Raw genomic sequence first — 23127 nt, 5'->3', positions numbered from 1 at the left:
GGGCCTCACTAGCACCCCACCCTGTCTACTCAGCCCAAAGGCGGGTAAGCAGTGGCTGTCGCTGTCCCGCGTTTCTTCAGTCGCCAGTGATGGCAGGCAACGCTTCAGAGAGGCTCACTGCCCAGAGGGTTGTCGCCTCCTGTAAAGTGCGTTTTAGTCTCTTGCTGAATTATCTGGGTGCTGTCAGTGCGACTTGTTTTAAACTGTGTTCTGGATGCAGCCCCTTGTCGTGTGTGGCCAGTAGGCCTGTCTTTGGCACCCTGATCTGCCTCTCCATTCTCTTCATTGTCATTCTGGTGAGAGTTCTAATCTTCATGTGGCCTCATAAGATGCTCCTTAAATGGAAAAACTGTGGGGAGAAAAGCTTTTTAATCTAGGCTGATGTACGTATCAAGCTCCTTGCGGTGTCACGTCCCGTTCTGCCAGTGGACTTGAGCGTATTCCCTTAAAAGACCTGGGGGACCCATCACTGCCCTTTCTCTGAGATGGTCTCGGGGCCTCCCCTCTCTCTTGCTTCCTAAGAGTGAGCTGCCGTTTGAGCTTCATTCTTCCTGGTGGATTTCGGCAGTGGCTTTCCCTTCTTCCTCCCTCTCGGGCTCCAGCTTGCTGTGGTCAGGTCCAGGTAGCCGGGCCCTATCTGGGCTCCCACGGAACTCTGCAGGCAGAGCAGACCCCTCTCCGTGTGCAGGGGCTTCCGGCCTCCTCCTTGTCCACGGGGGGCAGCCTGTCGCGTGTGCACAACTGCCTGTCCATTTTTGACCTGGGGCAGTTTGAGTCTCCCCTTCCAGTGTGGACGGGGCACAGTTGGGTCTTCTTCAGTTTCTCTCCCTGGTATTTGTGTAGATTTCTGTGTTATGATCTTGCATATATTAAAAAAAATTTTTTCCTATTGATGGTTGTTACTTTTGATACTGTTATTAAGTGTTACCCTTTTTCCTCCATTTCATTTTGTCTAGGCTGAAATGTTTTTCTAGAAGTATGTTGGGATAATGTAATAAAGTATCAACTCTGATGCCTTTACCAACAGTTTTTTTTTTTTCCTAAAACAGCTTTCAGTTCAGTTCAGTCCCTCAGTTGTGTCCGACTCTTTGCAACCCCATGACTCACAGCACACCAGGCCCCCTGTCCATCACCAACTCCCAGAGTCCACCCAAACTCATGTCCATCGAGTCGGTGATGCCATCCAGCCATCTCATCCTCTGTCATTCCCTTTTCCTCCTGCCCTCAATCTCTCCCAGCATCAGGATCTTTTCCAATGAGTCAACTCTTCGCGTGAGGTGGCCAAAGTACTGGAGTTTCAGCTTCAGCATCAGTCCTTCCAATGAACACCCATGACTGATCTCCTTTAGGATGGACTGGTTGGATCTCCTTGCAGTCCAAGGGACTCTCAAGAGTCTTCTCCAACACCACAGTTCAAAAGCGTCAATTCTTCAGCGCTCAGCTTTCTTCACAGTCCAACTCTCACATCCATACATGACCACTGGAAAAACCATAGCCTTGACTAGATGGACCTTTGTTGGCAAAACAATCTTTCTGCTTTTCAATATGCTATCTAGGTTGGTCATAACTTTCCTTCCAAGGAGTAAGTGTCTTTTAATTTCATGGCTGCAATCACCATCTGCAGTAATTTTGGAGCCCAAAAAAATAAAGTCTGACACTAGCCACTGTTTCCCCATCTATTTGCCATGAAGTGATGGGACCAGATGCCATGATCTTCGTATTCTGAATGTTGAGCTTTAAGCCAACTTTTTTACTCTCCTCTTTCACTTTCATCAAGAGGGTTTTTAGTTCCTCTTCACTTTCTGCCATAAGGGTGGTGTCATCTGCATATCTGAGGTTCTTCATATTTCTCCCGGCAATCTTGATTCCAGCTTATGCTTCCTCCAGCCCAGTGTTTCTCCTGATGTACTCTGCATATCAGTTAAATAAAACAGCTTTACTGATACACAATTCTCACACCATGAAATCCACCCGTCAGCACACAGTACAACTCGGAGACTCTCAGCAAGCGTGTGCCACTGTGCAGGCGCTGCGGTGTTAGAGCGCCCCGCACAGCAGGCGCCCTTTGTGACTCGCCTGTCTCGCCGAGCACGCTTTCAGGGTTCGTCCACAAAGCGGGCATCGGAACTTCATTCCTCCTTGTGACTGAATAATGTCTGTTTACTCATACATCAGATGATAGACATCTGGTTGGTGTCTCTGGGGTTATTATGTATAACGTTGCCGTGAGCCTTTGTGTGGACACAGGTTTCACTCCTGTTGGGTAGATTCTTAGCAGTGGAGTTACTGGTTCACATAGTATTTTGTTTTTAAAAAATGTTTTCCAAAACGACTGCGTAATTCTACAGACTGTGAGAGTCTGGTCCCACATCCTCACCGCTATTTGGTACAGTCGGCTTTGTTCTCTTTTGGTTTTGAGCCCTTCTGTGTTTCTCTGACGATTGATACTGGGCACCTTTTCATGTGTTTATTGGCATTCTTGTATCTTCTTTAGCACAGTGTCTATTCAAGACTTTCATCCATTTTTTAACTGTCTCCTCACTGAGTTGTTACGCTGAACATTATAGATAGGACTTTATGGATTGTCAAGGATAACATTTGCAGATATTTTTATGTTTGTGGCTTGCCACTTTTTTTTGCTGTTGTGTTTTGAAGTAAGACAGTTTATTTTAATGAATTCCAGTGTATCAGTTTTTTTCTTTCATGGCTTATGATTTTGATGTGGTGTCTAAACTCTTTGCCTAACCCAAGATCACAAAAATCTTTAAGGAATATAGAATCTATTTACTTACATTTTCTTTCTCTTAGCAGTTTTTTTTTTTTTTCTGATAGTTTGCAGTATATAAATCTTGTACTACTTTTGATAATTTCTAAGTACTTTATGAGTTTTGATGCTATATGAATGGAGCCGGTTTTTTCCTTCTTTAAATGTACATACATGTATGTATGTATGTGGCTGTGCCGGGCCTCAGCTGTAGTGTCTGAGGTCTTTAGTAGCGACGTGCAGGATCTTTCATTGCAGCGTGTGAGCCATTTCCTTGCCCAGGGATCAGACCTGGGCCTGAATCGGGAGCGTGTCGTCTTAGCCACTGGACCACCAGGGAAGTCCCTGAGTGCAGCTCTTTCAATTTCCTTTCCAGACTGTTTTCAGTATGTACAAACACAGCAGGTTTCTCTTGGTGATCGTGTTTCCCAGGACCTTCCTAATTAGTCCCAGGTGTGTGTAGCTGGATTCTCTAGGATAAGCCATTGCTCAGTCGTGTCCAACTGTTTGCAACCTCATGGACTATACAGACTATTGCAGGCCAGAATACTGGAGCGGGTAGCCATTCCCTTCTCCAGGGGATCTTCCCAACCCAGGGATCGAACCCAGGTCTCCCTCAGTGCAGGTGGATTCTTTACCAGCTGAGCCACCGGGGAAGCCCTATGTAATATCACACCATCTGTGAATAAGGACATTCTCGTTTCCTCCTTTTCAGTGTGTGCACTGCCTTCTGTGGCAAGAGCAGAGATCCTTGCTGTGTTCCTGACTTCAGTGAGAAGCATTCCATCACTAACCATGAATTACGACGCTGGCTTACGTCTCTGATCCACAGTGTCGCAGGCAGAATAACGCTGCCAGCCACCGTTGCACGTGTCCTTATCCCTGGAATCACGAATATGTCGGGTCACGTGGCAGAGCGGAACTGAGGCTGCTGATCAACTGACCTGGAGACGGTGAAACGAACATGGATTTCCAGGTGGCCCCACTATAATTCCAGGCCATGAGAGGACTTGGCCCCCAGCTGCTCACCTCTGAAGATGGAGGAGGGGGGTCAGGAGCTAGGGACTCAGGTGCCTCGCACAGCAGGGAAGGGCAAGAAAACAGATTCTCCCTTTGGAGCAGAGGGAAGCAGCTCTGCTGACAGTCCAGTGAGACTCTTGACAGACTTCCGACCTCTCAGTTGGCAGGTGATATATCTGTGCCACTTCAAACAACTGAGTTGTCATGGCTTGATACAGCAGCATTTGGAGATTAAACAGATGTCCTTTATCAATTCCAAGAGGCTCCCTTCGATTCCAGGTTTGTTGACTTTTTTTTTTAAACCACAAACGGGTATGGGATTTTGTCACAGTTTCCCGCATCCATTGAGATGATTTTGTCCTTTGTTCTATGTCCGTGGTTTATTATTATTTTAGATGTTCAGTCAACCTTGTGTTCCGGTTATAAATCCCACCTGTCTGTGCTGTGGAATGTCACTGTATTCGGATTGCTAACGTTTTAAAGACTTTACACCTGTGTTCACGAGGGACATTGATCTCTGGTTTTGTTGGGTATTGGGATAACGGCCTTGTAGAGTGAATTGGGAAGTGTTCCCTCCTGTGTTTTCTGGAAGAGTTTGTGAGTGATTATTAGCATTACTAGCGGAATGCACTGGTGAAGCCATATGGCCCTGAGCTTTCTTTTGCATGAAGCCTTAAGACTTCTGTTGAATCAACTGAAGGAATGTGTCCATTTCATCTAATTTGTTGGCACCGCTCCCCTAGCATTCCTTTGCAAGTTCTGGTCATTTCTTTGGGATTGATAGGATGTGCCCCTTTTCAAAAATCATCATTTTGGTAATTCGTGTGTAAATATTTTGTTGGTCAGCGAAAAACCACTGTTTTCTGTTGCACTGACTCCTTGCTAATCATTATTTCCGCTTCCTTTGGGTTTTGTTTTCTCTCCTTTTGTGTTTTAAGGCAGGAGCCCGGGTTTTTTGAGGCCTTCTTCTGTTACACTGCTTAGCTGCATCCCACACATTTTGTGTTCATTTCCCTTCTGGTTGATGCACACAGTAGTTCGATGTGTTAACTTCCAAACATCTGGGTTTTTCCAGACTTCACTGTGTTGTAGCTATCTAATGTAACGGAGTTTGGAATTATACAAAGTATGTTCTTTAGAATTCATTGTGATCTGTGGGTTGAAGATATCATTTGTCCTGGACAATGTTCCATGAGCACCTGGAAATGTTGGAGGAATGTTCTGTAAGTAGGTTTGATTGAGTGATAGCGTCCTGTTATCAACTGGACTATTAAAGAATCTCCATTATTGCTAAACTACCCATTTTCCCTTTCAGTTTTGCCCATTTAAAGTAGACATGACATACTCATTTCTTCAATAGAAGATTAGAACAGAAATCAGAGAAAAGAGAGAGAGATTATTGGGACCTTAAGAAGTCAAGATTCTGGCTTAAGAAAATATGCTGACCAAGAATAAGATGACTCTGAGCTGCAAGAGCCAGAGAAAAACAGATATGCGTACCCTGGGGGCAGCGTGGGATAGGTGCCCGTACTCTGGGAAAGCATGGGACAGGCGCACCTACCCTGGGGGCAGCGTGGGACAGGCGCATGTACTCTGGGGGCAGCATGGCTGTAGAATCAGCCTTCCTTTCTGGATCCACAGCACCCAGGCCAGGCTCACTCCCATATCTAAGATCCAGTTCTTCCCCAGGACTCTCTGCTGCCCCAACTAAGAACCAATGTCCCTAGAAGTGGGTGGTCCAGGAAAGCCTGTCCTTTTTTTCTCAGGAGGAAGAATCAGAGACCCCTGAGGAGCTAGGAAGCAGGACCCCAAAGCCAGAGGACAGACAGCAACGGGCTCTGCTTTGAAGGAGCAGGGAAGACAAATGCCACAGCAGAGACGAGAGAACACAACAGGCCGGATTTGAAAATGTAGGAAAGGAAGTAAGCTACCAAAAGCAGCTGGAGGCAACAGCTCTTCTCACCATTAAAAAACAGGATCACTGTTTTTAAAATTCCCACAACAGAATGCACCAGGCTCAGACTAGCGTCTCCTTCTCTACAGACTCCCCCAGCAGTGAGGTGGCTTCCAGGCTCCCTTCTCATCTCTAGACCCAGAGAAGAGAACGTGCCAAGGAAGCGGGGCCTCGCCCGGGAGCATGTGACTGGGCGCTGGAAGCTGCCTGGCCTGAGGAGCGCGTGCTGGGCCGGGCAGACGCGCCAGCAGCCCCCAGCCCTCCTGCCGGCCCTCTAGGGCCCGGGGATCCCCCGGCAACACAGCCGGCCCGCCCTGCTCGACCCACCCCTCACGCCCGGCCCCAGCCTCTCCACCCAACTCCTGCATGATGGCCCAGCTCCTGGCATTAGGACGCCCCACACGCTGGAGACATGTCAGACTTGACCTGTGCCCTGCGCACAGCACGCACGGCTCTAGAGGCCCACACGGATGGATGAGCAGCGTCCTCATAATTGGAAACACTTCAGATCACAAAAAGTCACTTCTTCCCAGCCTAGTGAGTCGACATTACGCCATCCCAGATGCCGGACAACGAACACCCTGGTCTTTACACAGAAGAGCAAAGAGCCAGGACTCTCCTGACGGATGAGGCTGGGCCGCAATCTTGGGGTTGAAGAACCGTATGGGGACTGTGAGGCAGCGTCAGCAAACAGACAGACAGACGGACAGACAGATGGACGGGATGGAGGGCCGCAGAGCAGGCTGGACCCTTGGGTGCCGGCTCGCTAGGGCGGCGGGTGGTGCAGAGGGGCTGGGACGTGAGGCGTCAATCCCTCAGACACCAGCACAAACAGCTCGGCAACAAGAACCACAAACCGGAAGCCACTGGGTCAGATTACAGGGCGGCATCAGAGGTGGGAAAGAGTTGCTAAACAGGCTGCTAAACACAAAACCATTTTTCATGAAGGAAAAAATATACATTCGACAACATCAAGAATTCCTTTAACAGACACCAGACGGTGAGACCAGCATCAAACTAGAAGACTGCAAACACAGAAACAAAGAAATCATAAAATATGCAACGTGAAACAAAGGATTCCCAGTGATTAGTAACAAAGACTTGGTAGCAACCAGTGAAGAAACCCAGGAGCAGAAGCGGCCCCAGGAAGGAAATCCCAGTGGCCAGTGAGCTGTGGAAGGTGGTCAGGAGCCAGGCACCTTCTGTGGCCCCAGACCAGCGAGGACGAGGGTGTCCGGCACGTGGGGCAGGCGCCCCAAGCGCAGTGGAGATGCTGAGAAGGAAGCCCCGCGTCCCCAGCTCAGCCGCCGCCAGGGCCTGTGGCCACGGGGCACCAGCGCGGCAGAGTGAGGACGCGCCCCACTGCTTGGAGGCAGCACCACCGCAAGTGTGCAAAGAGAAGCGCTCCCTGCTGAGTGCCCCGGGCTCTCGGAGAACGAGGAGGGGGGCAGGATGGTGTGCGTGTTCCTCCTCACGTTTCTATAGATGAGGGACGTGGGCCCAGCGTGCTGAGGGACAGGGGCCTCTGGCAGCGGGTTCTGGGGAGAAGCGCTCACCCTCGTGCGATCGCTGTGCTGCTGGCGGAGCTCAGCATCCCTGGGAGGGGCTGCCAACACCAGCCGCCTGGAGGGACGGATGCGACTCCCACGTCCTGAGGTTCCTGCACCCGCATGTCCAGTTGCTGGTATAAAACCATGGGGAGCGCCAGGAGGGCCCATGCAAACTCCCTCCAGGTCTCCAGGGAGCTCGGGCTCCACAGAGAAAGCACTGTGGTTGGAGAGGAGCCCACACAGGCGGCTGTGGGGTGACGCGGGCCCGCTCGGCCAGGACAGGACCTGAGGGATCCAGGGAGACGGCGACAACCACGCTGTGCCGTGACCCATCTGGAGGAGACGTCAAGGAGGGCATCACCGCAGCAGGTGATGTCCCAGGACGGGCGGCCTTCACAGGGACAGCGCCCAGACCCTGCCCCATGCTGCACCTGGCCTGGGATCCCACTGCACGTCAGCACACACACGACACTGGACACGAGCCGCGAGAGGAGGCTTCCTCTAGAGGTACTGGGGAGGGGCAGGGAGGGGGTGGTGATGCCAGGTGTCCGTTTGCAGGGGCAGGAAAAGGGGGAGTGCCCACCCCAGTGGGGGCCTTGTTCTGGGAACCCAACCAGGGCGTGCTGGCTTGGCCGGGGCCAGTGGGGGTAGCTCCTCCTGCGGTGTCGTGTGGGGGCTTCACACGGCAACTGTAGGGGCGCCCATGAAAAGGTCGGCGACAACATGCGGTCTGCAAGCAGAGCTCCCGGGAATAAACACTTTCTAAATTTCTCTTATAAATATGCATTAGAACATTTGATAACACAAGCAAAGCGCTCTGCAATTAATTTAAAATTAAACGGAGGCAGAACTTCCTGCAGTCCTGGCCGGAGAGTCAGCCGGCACAACTGAGTGCCCGGGAGGCCCCGCAGCTGCTAGTCCCGCGGCATCTTGAACTGGTCCTTCTCTTTGCGGATGGCCCTCATGGTGGCCACAGGCTCCGTCTCGCCCGCGTGCTGCTGCACCGTCTTCTCCCTGCGAAGCCAAGCGCCAGGCTGCAGGCTGTACCCAGACCCACGGCCCCACCACCCCTCCCAGAGGCGCCAGGGGAGAAGAGGGCCTGCAGGCGGCGGCAGCCAGTGGACAGCCTGGGCGTTCGCCTCTGCGGGAAATGCGCTGGCCGAGCCAGCCCCGCTGTGACCCAGTGACGCCCGCTCCACACTGGCGTCCGGCACCGCCCAGCACGTGGAGGCACCCCAGGCACAAGTCTCATCACCTCCCAATCACGACCCAGGGTCAGAAAGGACCCACACCCTCTCCAGGGCACCAAGAACAGTGCTCACTTTAAGAAATAGCATCTGCTTCACTGGCCGCCCTCTAAGGAGAGTCGGGGGCGTGGACCCTGCCCGGCGTGCTGCGCAGCAGGGACGCCCGCGCCCTCACCTCACTCGCATGAATGGGTTGTAGGTGAACTCCTCGGCGATGGTGGATGGCACCGTGGGCTCCCCGATGCTGTACTTCTCCTGCAAGACAAGTGGGTTGCTTTAGTGCGGAAGCTTCTAAAGGGGACAGCTGAGCAAGCCTTCACACGTCGTCCACCTGAGAAGATCCAGTGAGCACACAGTCAGCGTGAACACAGGCCCTTCCCTGCCCGTGGAGAGGGGCACGAGCGCTCCGGCCGCCACCACGACCCACCACGACCCAGAGGTGCAGGGGGACAGGGGGCTTTCTGTCATTAATACAAAGCTTATGTTTTATATGACGGAAGTCACAACCAGCAAAAAGCCAGGAAACAGAAAGCACAGCCCCACCCCAAAGACAGCACGTGGTTCGTGAGCACCTCACTGCCAAGAACGGTGGGGCAGCCAGTTCCCAGGAACCCTCCCTGGGGTGACACCCCCCAGAGGGCGGCTGTCATCACAGGGTGCTCAGACAGCTCGCCACCTCCACTCAGGACGCCTTCGCTCCTGATCAACACTGACCAGGGCAGATGGAGAGAAGATGCAGACGGGGACGTCTGGCCAACTGTTCACTGCTATAGAGACGCCTACAGGAAGAAGGTCAGAGTTAATAGCTGAGGGTCTCCACCCGCCCCGCAGCCCCTGCCCTTCTACTGCTGGGCTCACCCTGAGGGCCACAGGGCCCAGGAGTGGAGAGCCGCTGTCAACAGCTGTGCTCAGGCTTCCTGACCATCAGGAGCCCTCATTCCCAAGGGTCCCACTCCCACCCACACTGTGAGCAGTGGCATCAGGACGCCTTCAGGGGCTTCCCTGGTGGTCCAGGGGCTGAGTCCATACTCCCAATGCGGGGGGCCTGGGTTTGATCCTTGGTCAGGGAACTAGATCCCACATGCTGCAATGAAAGATCCCTCCAGCAGCAACTAAGACCCAGTACAGCCACATAAAAGAGGGGAGGATCACTACAGATCTAGCAGATATTGGAGGGGGTGGATTAGGTCATACTGATCTAAAAGTTAAAACTATAAAGCTTCCAAAATAAAACAGGAGATTTTTTTTTTTTTGACCTTGGCAAAGCAAAACTTTCTTAGATGGGAGATAAAAAGTATGAACTACAAAAGAAAACACGCTGTACATCATCAAAATTTAATGTAAAAGAATTTGCTTGCTCTGGAAAAGACAGTGTTGATAAAATTAAAGGCAAGTCACAGAATGAGAAACTTCACAATACATGTATCTGAAAAATAACTTGTATCTAGAATAAACTTTAAAAAAAAAACTATTATTCAACAAGAAGACAATCAAGTTTTTTAAATGGGGAGAAAATCTCAATAAACACTAAACAAAATGACCAATAAGCACATGGAAAGATGGTCAAAATTATTATGCACTAAGGAAATTAAATTAAATTTATTAAATTAAATGCAAATTATTAAAGTTATTAAATTATTATAATAAATTGTTAAATTTATTAGATTAAATGCAAATTAAAGCCACAATGAAACACTACTGCCTGCCCATGAAGATGGCTAAAATGAGAAGATCGACACATGTGGAGCACCCAGAGTGCTCCTGTTTCACTGGTGGGGATAAAAAACAACACAACCACGTGTCACACAAAGACCTGCACAGAGACGTTCACAGCAACTTTACTCACAACAGCCAGTAACTAGAAAATGTCTACTGACAGGTGATGGATAAGCAAACTGTGGTATGGTCGAACAAAGGAAAACCACTCAGCAATGAAAAGGAATGAACTGATACAGGCAGCAACATGAGTGAATCTCAAAATTATTCTTCTTGGTAAAAAAAAAAAAAAAAGATATGAGTACACTGTATAGTTCATTTATATGAAATTCTAGAAAACGTGAACTAAGTTCTAATGGCATCCTGGAGCAAGGCAGAGAAAACGAGACAGGAAGCTTTGGGGGTGGAGATGTTCTAGGTCTTAAACATAGGGGGAGTCATTTAATCTGTCAAAATTCACTCAGTTCATTTTAAACGGATGCAATTTCTTACATGTGAACTAAACTTCAACAAGCTTGAAAATAAAAAGGGAAACTAAAAACCGTCAGTAAGTTTGAAAACCTTGATGAAATTCCTTGAAAGACACTAGTTGCTAACAAAACTGACTCAAGAAAAGATAGCCCAGAAGAAAATCTGACAGCCCTACGCAAATTAAAAACATCAATTCGTAACAAAAAAATCTTTCCACAAAAAAGAATTCAGTGTCCAGAAGACTTCACGAGTGAATCCTAGCAAACACTAAAGGAAGAAATAACAACGACCGCAGGAACACGCAGTGAACAGCAGGGGGCGCCGCCAACTCTTCTTTTTTGTGGCCAGCGCCACCCTCACATTAAAAAGACACGACAAAAAAATAGAAGTACGGACCAACATCTCTTAAGAACACAGACACAAAAACAGACACCACCATGACTAAGGTTTGTCCAGAAAGCAAGGTTGGTGTAGCATTTGAAACCAACTGATACACTTCTCCACATTAATAAGAGTAAGGGAGAAAAAAAATACATGATTACATAATAGATGAAGAACAATCATTTGACAAAATTCAACGTCTACTCATGACAAAGCTCTCAGAAAACCAGGGATGTATGTGAACTTCAACTTGATAAACATACTTTAAAAGAACTCACAACTAAAGCAATTAGCTTCATGGTGAAACTGAATCTTTCCCCCTAAGACTGGGAACGAGCCAAAGGTGTCCACTCTCACCATGTCTACTTAACATTGTCCAAGAGAGCTTAGCCAGTGCAATAAGGCAAAATAATAATGAAATATATTGGAAAAGAAGAAACAACACTATCTTAATGTTGATGGCATGATTGCGTGCTAAGGAATCTATGAAAAAGATGCTAGACTGAGGCAAGCAAAGTCACAAGGACACAAGATCAAAATACAAAAATCAATATTTCTAAAGACTCGATAATCATTTCCAATAAAATCCATACACATGAACTGTTTCGGAACACATCTGACAATGTGTACGAGACCTTTCATCTGAGAATTACAGAAAATGCCTGCAGGATAACACGCGACCGTGGGACGAGCCACGGGGCACGCTGGGGGCCAAGGCAGAAATAATGCCTTTCAGACAAGCAGCCTCCAAGGTGCTTTCCCCGAGCGGACAGGGGCCGGCACCTGCTGCTGCGGCCTCCCCTGGCTGCTGGCTGATAAGGATCCCAGGCCCAGCCCAGACCCTTGAGTCAGAAAGGATCTCAGGGAGACAGCCCAGGCTCTGGCTCCACGTTGGGCTGGAACCCACCTGGTCTGCTGCTGCCTGCTGTCCCAGGGAGCCCTTTCCACCTGCTCTGGAGGCAATACTGCGAGCGCTGTGCTCCCGGGAAGCGGCCTCACGGCACCCAGCCCACAGGACCCTCCGCCTGCAGCCCGCTCACCTTGGCCCAGGCCAGTTTCTCCCGGACGGCAGTGTTGTTGGGCTCCACGTGGCGAGCAAACTTCAGGTTGTTGATGGTGTATTCATGGCCACAGTACACTCTCTGAGGACAGAGCCAAACCCGCCAGCTCTGAGGAGGCTTGTGAACCCACCCTCCAGCCCCTCAGAGGTGGCGTGAGGGGCCTGGGCCCGTCTGGGGGCAGCACCCGCGAGACGTCCCTCAAGGTAAGCGCACGTCCTGTGTGTGTTGTGTGTGTGTGTTAGTCGCTCAGTCGTGTCTGACCCTTTGCGACCCCATGGACTGCAGCCCGGCAGGCTCCTCTGTCCATAGGATTCTTCAGGCAAGGATTCTGGAGTGGGTAAGCCATTCCATCTCCATGGGATTTTCCCAACCCAAGGACTGAACCCACATCTCCTGCATTGCAGGTGTGTATGTTAAATGACAATAAAAAGTACATTCAAGGAAAAAAATATGCTTCCAGAAGCAATGCTTCTACTGTCCCGCTCCTCCCAATGCAGGAAGGCTTGAGAGACCCCGGGTGGGGAGCTGGCCCGAGGGCTCAGCAGGAGGTGAGGGTCTTGCTGCCACTGGCGAGCAGACAGGACCCTGCCTACCGTGTCTGCAGGGAGCCGGCCCAGGACCTCGAGCAGGGCTTTGTACATCTCATCCGCTGTCCCTTCATAGAACTTCCCGCAGCCGGCCACAAACAAGGTGTCACCTGCGAGGCAGGACAGCGTGCAGCTGGAGGGCTGCTGGCCGCGCCACGCCCCCATTAGGGCCGCTGCTCAGCTCCACAGCCAGGCTCCTCACTGCCCCCTGCGCTGACCCAGCCACAGCCCCAGACCTGCCCCCCACCCGACAGGGCCCAGGGCCCCCCCGAGTCTGGGTGCCACCCTCTCCACACCTTTAACCTCCCGCCGCACTGACTGGCCCCACCGGGCCCCAAGCAGCTGCTCAGACGCAAGCCCGGCTGCTCCCCTCACTGCCCATTCCTATCAGCCCTGGCTCTCAGACCACCCGCCAAACCCAAGTTTTTCCCCACCTGCCCAGCAGCTCCTCCCAGGCCAGGCCATCTTGTGATCCCTAAATTCTGACAGCCAGCACCATCCTGCCAAACGCCCACAATCTCACCGGCCCCGCCTGGACCCTCCAGGGACCCCTCATACAGGACCACAGCTCCCAGGGGCCCTGCAGATGGGACTGAAGCCCAGCCTGGAGGGGACACTCTGCCCAGTGCCCACCAGGGCTGCTGGGCCCCTGGGTGTGTTTGTGCCGAGGCCCAGGCTCTACCCCGAGCGCTGGGGTCCACACAGGGCCCAGCACAGTCTGCCTGGCAGGACACGCTCTCTGCTCTGCCCAGAGGTTTACAAAAAATGCCAGGCTCCGCAGCTCACACCTGAGCACTCTACACTCACCTGTGAACACAGCGGGCGGCTCGGGACTGTTGGGCTTGGTCACAAAGTAACAGATGTGTCCGGAAGTGTGACACGGCGTCGACAGGCACTTGACATGGAGAGACCCCACCTGAAACAGAGTGCACACCAGCCTGTGTCCCTGCATGTGGGGGCCTGTCTGCAGGCCCACAGGTTCTCCCAGACCCCGCCAGCCCCCCGGCGCGAGCTGCCATCAAGGGCGATGGGGCTTCCCCAGCCGCGGCTCCACCCCGTGAGGGTGGGACTTGCTGGTGACCACGGGACCCAGGCCTGGAGGTGCAGGGACCCCCGTGAGCCAGTGCTTGCTGGTGTGCCCAACCAGAGGGCTGATCCTGTTGTTTCCTCAAAGCCAGGCCAAGTCTGCACCAGGCGTCTTGTGGGGAAGAAGGTTTTCTCTTAGTTGCTTGGCCTATTGTTCCCTTATCCACCTCCACCCCAGCCCCAGTCTTTACCTCAGAAACGTTCTAACCTACCCGAAACTGAACTGATGTTTCTGTGTGCCCTCTACCTGGGTCACCAAGTGCTAACAGGTCCACTGTGTGGCAGCTGCTGCCCACACACGTCCTGACACGCTGCCCAGACGCCCCAGCTGCCTCTCCTGAGCCAAGGCCACCCTCCCATATAACCTCACTGTGGTCCCCTCCCGAGAAATCCACCCCTGATGTGAAAGAGGATTCCATAGAGTCTGTATTTCCGTGTCCCCGGGCGTCTCAAGGGCTTCCCTGGTGGCTCAGTCAGTAAGGAATCTGCCTGTGAGGCAGGAGACCCGGGTTCGATCCCTGGGTCGGGAAGATCCCCTGGAGGAGGAAATGGCAACCCACTCTGGTATTCTTGCCTGGAGAAGTCCATGGACAGAGGAGCCTGGTGGGCCACAGTCAATGGGGTCACAAAGAGTCGGACACGACTGAGCGACTGAACCACCAGGCACCTCAAAGCCACACCTCTGGCTTCTCCCTCAGCCAGTCACCATCTGCACACTGACCTGCGCGCCAGACTCTCGGCAGAGGGACTGTGCAGGCCAGGCAGGCCCTGGAGCGCGTCCGCCTGTGTGCAGGCTGGGCTGTCTCCACAGCTGAGCCCTCAGTGCCCCTCTGGGTCCCAGGGGCGAGCCAGGGGACCGCCAGGAGGCAGCGGGCACAGGGCCTGGAGCCCAGCAGGACCACACCTGAGCCCTGCTGTCGGTCCCTCCTCACCTGCAGTGTGGACAGGTGTGTGACCTTGTGAGTCAGGGCCCCAATCCGGTCATCACCCCCGTACACCTTCAACCCAGGTTCCAGCTTGACCAGCTTCTCGTTCCCGCCAGCGTGGTCCCTGGAGGTCAGAAAGGGGGAGCTGGGGCTGCTGCTGATACACAGGGGGTGTGCCCACTTCCACGCCGTGACCAAATGGAGTTTTTATTTTGCCCAGTTATGTTTCTCTGAAGCAGAAAAGCATCTTCCTGTTCTTGTCCATCATTTGGTTCTGCTGAGAAGAGCGTTCTCAGACACCCCGTCCCCATGAGAGGGCCCTGCCATGCCCCGCCGTGCTGCTGCTGAAGCTTCTGGAGCAGATGGAGCAAACTGCATGCCCTGAATGACTCCTGTGCTCCCGGCTCCCAGGCTTCAGGCACACCAGAGTCACCTGGGGTCTGGGAACAGCAAGGCCTGACCCCCAGCCACGCGCGCTGATGCCCTGGGCACCCTGATGCCCTGGGCCTGGGGCACGCCCTGTTTGAAAAGCCGTCAGGTGACTCTGATTCACAGCCCAGATGGGCCCACTCTGAGCAGACCTAAACCACCACCACCCAGCTGCCAGGGGCGGTGTCACCAAGGGACAGGCCAGTTCAGAACGACCTCCCCAGGAGGCTCAATGGTGCAGCCAGCAGCAAGGCGCCCCCTGGACACGCACACAGGAGCTCCCTACACTGCCCAGTTCAAGAGAAGAGCTCCATGCCACGGGCTTGCTGGGGGAGAAACACACCAGGACAAGCCCTGTGGGGCCCTGAATGCAGGGCAGGGCTGGGGTGTCCTGCGCCTGAAGATTAGCCTTTCCAGGCTGAGGCGGGGGCTTTCCAATCACCAGGGCACACCTGCTCCTCACTACACACTCACCCACAGGCCCGGCAACAGCGGGGCTCTGAGATAAGAGCAGGCCGCCCTCGGCCCTCCTTGTGGGGCTGATACACGCAGGCCGAGTCAACCGTGAAGCACACTCAGTGCTGACCTGGGAAACGCCACCTGTAAGTGGCAAGGTGGCACGGGCCACACCCTGCAGCTCAGTTTGGGTCCTGGTTTAGTTTGTAAGGCACCCCAATGTGGGAAAAGCCACGTGTGACGCAGGGGTTTCTCGTGCAAGAAAGTCACACTGGGAGAAGTCGGGAGGCGGAGGCCCCGCAGCCCACAGAGGCCACACCGGGCAGAGATCCCAAGAGCAGCTACAGGGCACCCAGGAGCCACCGCAGGCCTGAGCCCCTAAATCAGGAAGTAATGCCTGAGGCCCCGGAGGCTGAGCCACCCCAAAGGTCTGCAGTTACATCAACCAACAAGTCTCCAACATTTAACAGACTCTGGCCAACCGCGTCCACACGACACTCCCACAGATGTTGGAAGGCCTCCCTTTACCCTGGGACACGCCCCGAGCTCGGCCAAGCGCCACAGGAGCAGGTTCAAAGACGCTCGCTGCCCTTGGGCAGTTATTTGGAAAAGAATATTCAGAGCCAAGTAAAGATTTTTTTCCTAGCTTTGAAGAGCCTCAAAAGTTTCAACAGGGCCCTGGGCAGGCACTTCTAGGCCTAAGACCCAAACATCAGAGCTTTTTCCATCCTTTAGCTTTCAAGTATCTAAAAAATCACAAACTCTTCAAAAATGACAGCTTGATTTTCAAAAACACTAACGTCTAGACCAGTTTACTCTCCAATATTGAGGCCAGCTTCCCACCACACAAGCTCAAGAGCTTGCAAAGATGTTGCTAGAGGCCCACTCACGGCCCCAGGACCCTGGCGTGAGCCTCTGCCCTCAGGGCCCCTGAGTCACCAGGCCTGAGGGACGCGGGGCAGCAGCGCAGAGGCAGGTGCCTGGAAGCCCCGTCAGAGGCCCGCTGGGGCTGACCCGCAGCTCACAGTCACAGAGGGGAAAAAGGCTGCCAGGCCCCCCCGGGGGTCCCCCAGGAACCTGCACACCCCGGCCAGCCCACCCGGTGGACGCTCCTCCTCGGGGCATGTGCAGCACAGCTGCGAGCCCCAGGGGCCCTGCTGGCACAGAGGAGGCTGGGCCCCGGAGCACTCACCAGTGGTGGTGGGTGGTGAGCACTGTGGTCAGCTTCACGCCATGCTTCCTCGCCGTTTCCACCACCTGCAACCAAACAGGCGGCAGCTCACAGGCTGGTCACGCCCCGGCCCAGGCCCATGCATCAGCCTGCGGGCAGGGGTGCCCAGGGAGCTGGCCCACCCGCCCAGACTCCAGGAGGGCAGGGCGACAAGGAGGCCTTTTCTTTTGTGATCCGTGGGGCACGACCTCTCCAAGCCCCTCCAGCCAAGACCACCCCCTGAAGGCAGTGCCAAGGGGCACAAAGCCTGGAGGAGGTGGTGGCGCTGGAAGGGCCGCTGCCTCTCCTGCCCAGGTTCTCTGCACACAGGAGCCCTTCCTCTCCACACCAAAGCCTTTGGTGGCCTCCAGCCCCTCACTGTTCCTTTGCCCTGATAACTGAGTGGCGGGACACTAGTTCCTTTTTCAAAAACCAAATGGGTTAATTTCTGTTTAGCTTTGGCCGGGTTGCAAGGGCCCTGGGTTATCAAACTCATCAGGAGATGGAAAAGGGGCACTGGGCCTGGCCTCCCACCTTCTGGGGCTGCACCGGATCCACAATGGCCGCCTCCTTGGTGTCCTCATCAATGAGCAGGTACATGTAATTGTCGGTCAGAGCGGGCAGTAACTCCACCTTCATGGTGCCCTGATCCACGGTCAAGCTCTTCCTTAAACCCAAGTGGTGGAGGCTTCCCAGCAGGGCTGGACCTGAAGACAAAGTGCAGTTCCAGTCAGCGTCCACACGAGGCCATGCTGGGCCGAGACTTCAAAGCCAGCGCTTAGCCCCGCAGGACAGGCATCCGCAGAAGCAAGATCCTAGGGACGCAATGTGCAGAGCCTCGACATGAGAGGTTTTCTAAGTTTTCTTAGAAAAGAGGATACCCTCATTAACCACATCCATGAGGAGAATACAGAACACAGCTCATGTTCATATTCGTGGAAATTGGCTCTTTCACACTTAGGGTCCCTCTTTTCTTTCTCGAGGGCTCTAAAAGGACACAACAGCCAGTGTAACTGCAATTCAAACCTCTGTGAGAGGCGCCTACAGTCAGCTCTGGGGTTCTTCACACCTGACTCGGAGAAAGACCACAAAGAAGGAAACCCAGAGTGAAAGCGCCAGGCGGGCGCTTCTTCCCCTCTGCGAGCTAAGGGAGCCCAAGTCCCCTGCAGCGACTCAGAGCCCTTCTCAGGTCACGCACCAGAGAAGGAAAGCAGATTCATTCTCGAATGGCAGGGACTTGAAATCTGGATGATGCATAAAACCCCTCCAGCACAGCCTGAGATATGGGAGAGCTGGCCACATCTGTTTGAGATTCAAGTGTGCAGGACACAGAACCACTGTCCAACTGAGGCAAAGGAGGCAGCCAGGGTGGGCTGGGAGCGACCACAGGGCAAAAGCATCCTGCGCCCCAGACACAGGGGCCAAAATACTTTCCACAACGAAACCCCTATTTAGTCTGGTAGGTGCTAGGATGGGGCCTCTCCAGGAAAGGGATCCAGAAAGTGGGCGGCATCGACACACTGACTGACTGACTGACAGACTGAGTGAGTGACTGGCTGACTGACAGACAGACTGACTGGCTGACTGACAGGACACCTCTGATGCAGAGTTCGCAGTCATCTGCCATGCCCAGGGAACTGCCTGAACTTCAGCGTTAAGGGACACAGGTGTGACAACCAGTTGGGCTTTACCCAGGCCCTTCTCCTCAGGCTCAGCAAGAAAACCTATTTTTCTACAATTGGGTTTCTGGGCTATGCCACCTGCTCTCAGCCCCAGTATCCAGAATCTGAACCCCAGGAGGACTACGAAGCAGAGTCAGGGCCGAGTCTTGAGACACATGGCGTCCGGCTTCTCTGGACCTGGGAAGCTCCTTCCTCACCACAGCAGAGGGCTGAGCCCCCTCTGAATGAGGCAGCCACACTCCTGCTGATCCCCTCCAGTCCCATTTCCACCACCTGTCTGCCTCCCAACACAGAAACTCAGCTGACCCTTTAACGGGTCCCTACGTGGAAAAACCCAGCTCTTTCCTTAGATATGGTGGCACACCACGCACTCCAGACACCCTCTGCTCTGGGTGAGGTCAGGACACGGCCAAGAAGGGCTTCCACCTGCTCCTTCTCCCCACCCAGGGCCCCGTGGTCACTCGGCTCACTGCTCCAAAATCTCAGCTTAACCTACCACCCCTGTTGCTACATCAGCCTGATAAGGTATCAGGAAATAAAAGGCGATTTCAAAATCAAGGTCAAAATATTTTAAGCAAGCAAGAGGCAATTGGGTGAAAATCGAATCTGACAGCTGTCCGATCAGGGCCCAGGAGGTCAGGCTGTCCAACGCCTCCCGTTTTAGAGGCCGGGATAGGAGAACTAGGGAGGGCAAGGGTCCAGCAACTCGCCGGCCACAGTTCACGTGAAAAGCCGGGATCCACTTCGTGGAGCACACACAGCACGCACGCCGTGCGGATTCAGACACGGGTGCATCGCCCCAGGGCTTCACAAGTGCCGGGCTTGCATGGGCTGGGGCGGGGGGTGCGGATGCGTGTGGGGGAGCCCTCGACCCCCGCAGTCCGGGAGGACGGGGGGCGCTCGCTGGCTGCCAGGCAGACCCCGGGAAAGCAGGGGTCCCGAGACGGGGCCCCCCGAGCGCCCCCGCAACACACATTTCCTTACCTAGCACAAATCCGTTAGCACCCCCCAGCTGACAAGTTACCCCACTCTGTCTTCAGCCCTCTCAAAGTCTGACTCAACTGCTGGGTAGCCTTTGCTCGACCCCAATAGGCCTGCCGGCCGGCGTCAGCGAGGGCTTACAATCCTGTGTCAATAAAAAACATCGTCAGCCACGGCAGCCCCGCCTGTGCGGGCCCCGCACTGGACTGCCTCGGGGAGCGCGACCGGCCCAACCGCCGTTAGCCCGGCTACGACGCCGGCCGGGCGGCTCGCCTCGCCTCCGCGGGCCGGCTGCCCTGTCCCAGGGCCCTGACAGGCCAGCCCCTGGGAGCCCGGGCCTTCCCGGCCCCGCGTCAGCCCCGCCCCGGCCCACCTACCCAGGCCGAGACGAGCACAGACGGCTCCCAGCTCTGCGACGCTCCAGCGGCCGAGCAGCCCGCGGCCCAGCACCATGACCGGGGCGGCGGGCAGGCGGCGGCGGGGGCTGCGGCGCGAGGGGCGGGCTGCACCCGCAGGCGTCTACACACCGCGGCCAATCAGCGCCTGCCGCCCCGCTCCCAGCCAGTCAGCGCCCGCGTCCCAGCCCGTGCCCGCCGCCCGCCCCTCCCCCCGGCCAATCAGCGCCCGCGTCCCAGCCCGTGTCCGCCGCTTGCCCTGTCCCCCGGCCAATCAGCGCCCGCGTCCACACCTGACCCTGCCCCGCTGAGGACCTGAGGGCGATCCGGGAGGCACCTGCTCCAGCCGCCGCCTCTCTGCGGGGACCGGGCCTGGCAGCCCCGGGGCAGCCACTGGACAGCCGCTGCCTACAGGACGAGCGCCGCGACTTCCGGGCACCCGGTGGAGTCCGCGGTCCGGCGCCCCGAGGTAATTGGTCCTCTCCGGCCAGCCGTCGGCGTCCGTGGCCGGCCGGGCGGGGTCCACGTGACTCCATGCAGCAGGCAGGAGCATGGCCGCCAGCAGGCCGCTGTCCCGCTTCTGGGAGTGGGGGAAGAACATCGTGTGCGTGGGCCGGAACTACGCGGACCACGTCCGGGAGATGCAGAGCGCCGCGCCCAGCGAGCCGGTGCTCTTCCTGAAGCCGTCCACCGCCTACGCCCCCGAGGGCTCGCCGGTGCTCGTGCCCGCCTACACCCGCAACCTGCATCACGAGCTCGAGCTCGCCGTGGTGATGGGCAAGCGCTGCCGCGCCGTCTCGGAGGCCGCGGCCATGGACTACGTGGCCGGCTATGCCCTGTGCCTGGACATGACCGCCAGGGACGTGCAAGACGAGTGCAAGAAGAAGGGGCTGCCCTGGACTCTGGCCAAGAGTTTCACGGCCTCCTGCCCGGTCAGTGCCTTCGTGCCCAAAGAGAAGATCCCTGACCCTCACAACCTGAAGCTCTGGCTCAAGGTCAACGGCGAACTCAGGCAGGAGGGTGAGACATCCTCCATGATTTTTTCCATCCCCTACATCATCAGCTACGTTTCTAAGATCATGACCTTGGAAGAAGGAGATATTATCTTGACCGGGACGCCAAAGGGAGTGGGACCCGTTAAAGAAAATGATGAGATCCAGGCCGGCATACATGGCGTCCTCAGTATGAAGTTTAAGGTGGAGAGGCCAGAATATTGAGTGTATATTATACAAAGCACCCTAACTTCTTAACATACGTTTCAGGGGGAAAGGAAACGAGAGACAAAATCAAGCAACGGTTATTTAACTAAACGTGACAATCCTTTAATAAGAAACCAATTTTTAAAAATGATTGGGTTGCTATGCCTCAACCCAAGGAAGATGGACCCTCGGAGAAAACCTGACCTAGACGAGCTGGGCCAGAAATGGAAATGCAAAACAGTGTCTCCTAGGAAACAGGAAATCAAGATGTTCAAAAGACTTACTTTCTTTTTCTAAAACTGGACTGGATTAGACTTTTCAGTGGGTCACTCAAGGACCACGTGTTCAAGACTTAAAATCTGCAAAGGAAGTGGAAAAACACGTTTCATCAGGGTTTCCCAAAGTTCCTTTATGATTGTGAAAACCATCGGGAGGTATTTGTAAAAATAAAAATGTCCAATTACTGGACCATCCCAGGCGCAATGTGTTATTTAATGGACTCAATCTCTGGCACTCCAAGTGATTCTTATCACGGAAATATGGAGAAACACTACTCCACATAGTTAACTTAAAGTTTTATTTAATAAGTGAGCAATTAATGAAGACCTCACTCATTTAGTTAGGGTGTGTATTCTGGCCCATAGAGTCTGAGTTTGGGGGATAATTTTTAAACTGTTGTTTCCTAAATAAATAATGCTATCTTTTGTGTGGTCTAAAAGTGTACTTTTTCCCCCCAGTAGTGGTTATGAGGGACACATCCTCACTAAGGAGCTTCAGACCTTGGTCTTTGGCCTTTGGTTTCCTGAGCGCTGTGCTTTATTAACAGAGTTGACCAGCACCTGTACCTCACACCCCGTGATAAGGAAGCTTCAGGGAAGTAAAATGGCCTGGGAGTGCTGCTTTTACTTTCCCCTGCCCCCTTCTCTGGGTTTTCCAGGTAGCTCAGGGGTAAAGGATCTGCCTGCTAATGCAGGAGACGTGGGTTGGATCCCTCATTGGGGAAGATCCGCTGGAGGAGGGTATGGCAACCCACTCCAGTACTCTTGCCTGGAGAATCCCATGGGCAAAGGAGCCTGGCAGGCTACAGTTCATGGGGTCGCAAAGAGTCAGACACAACTGAGCACTCACACACCCTTCTCTGCAAAATACTAGGTGAGGTGCACAGCTGTCAGAGTGCCTGGTGGAGTCCTTTAGGCTTAGGCAGGGGCTCCTGCTGTTAACCTGAACAGAAGGCACCTGCTAGCTCCTAACGCTTATTGAGCACTTAGTACTACTAGGCACTGTGCCAAGAGTTTTCTGTGTAGTATTTAATCCTCAACAAAGCTGGTACTATTACTACCATCCCTGTTACAGAGACAGGGATTAGCCAGCCTGAAGTGGCAGAGCCATAATGTAACACAGCCATCCCAAGATAGAAACCTGAAGTCTTTTTCCCCCCTGTTTTTTAGCATATAGTGATTCATAATGTTGTGCCAATCTCTGCTATACAGCAAAGTGCTTCAGATTTACTCATATATACATTCCATTATGGTTTACCCCAGGAGATTGGATAAAGTTCCCTGTGCTATACACTGGGACCTTGTTTTTCCATTCTAAGTGTGGAAAACCTAAAGTTGTGACCACACTCCAGGCTGCATCTTTGAAGTAGATACATTAGAAAGTTCAAACATTTAGGTCTTCTGAAAGCCCCAATTTATAATTTATTATGAGGAAGTGTCAGAGTTGGATTTGTTTCTAAAACATCACACTATCTTCTTTCCTCTTCACCTGGAGTTGGACACAATTTAGTGACTGAACATAACAACAATCTTCCTTTATCTTTTTTGTTTTTGACTGCATCCGAGATCCAGTAGCAAAAGCCCAGAAGTCTAACCACTAGGCAACCAGGGAACTCCCTTTTATCTTTTAATAAGAGTTCTTTTTTAAATGCTTAAGCAATAGATATTTTTAATAGAAGATTCAGAAATTATGCATAAGCCAAAAAGCCAGAACACCCTAAATTCCATACACCC

General features: G+C 53.6%; 2 protein-coding genes across 4 annotated transcripts; one reads left to right on the top strand and one right to left on the bottom strand.

Annotated features, from left to right (window-relative positions):
- Positions 1-8042: 8042 nt before the first annotated feature.
- On the bottom strand, positions 8043-20253 carry HAGH (hydroxyacylglutathione hydrolase). Of its 3 annotated transcripts, XM_070362217.1 has the most exons (10): positions 19899-20026; positions 19525-19666; positions 17393-17565; positions 16841-16905; positions 14770-14887; positions 13559-13667; positions 12758-12861; positions 12144-12245; positions 8711-8790; positions 8043-8302 (listed from the first exon to the last, which is right to left on the bottom strand). In XM_070362217.1, the coding sequence occupies exons 3-10, from the start codon at positions 17495-17497 to the stop codon at positions 8203-8205; spliced, it is 783 nt and encodes a 260-aa protein (XP_070218318.1). In that variant the 5' UTR covers positions 17498-17565; positions 19525-19666; positions 19899-20026; the 3' UTR covers positions 8043-8202. The 3 variants fall into 3 exon arrangements, with proteins under 3 accessions (XP_070218318.1, XP_070218316.1, XP_070218317.1); XM_070362215.1 differs by lacking the exons at positions 19525-19666; positions 19899-20026 and adding an exon at positions 20232-20253; XM_070362216.1 differs by lacking the exon at positions 19525-19666 and having other exon boundaries at positions 19899-20051.
- FAHD1 (fumarylacetoacetate hydrolase domain containing 1) lies at positions 20220-21819 on the top strand. Its single transcript, XM_005886814.3, has one exon. The coding sequence runs from the start codon at positions 20468-20470 to the stop codon at positions 21131-21133; it is 666 nt and encodes a 221-aa protein (XP_005886876.1). The 5' UTR covers positions 20220-20467; the 3' UTR covers positions 21134-21819.
- The last annotated feature ends 1308 nt before the right edge of the window (positions 21820-23127 follow it).

Source organism: Bos mutus, chromosome 25 (assembly GCF_027580195.1).
Source record: "Bos mutus isolate GX-2022 chromosome 25, NWIPB_WYAK_1.1, whole genome shotgun sequence".
NCBI classification, from domain to species: Eukaryota; Metazoa; Chordata; class Mammalia; order Artiodactyla; family Bovidae; genus Bos; species Bos mutus.
Note: the sequence above shows the minus strand (reverse complement) of the source record. Positions and strands in the feature narration are given on the sequence as shown.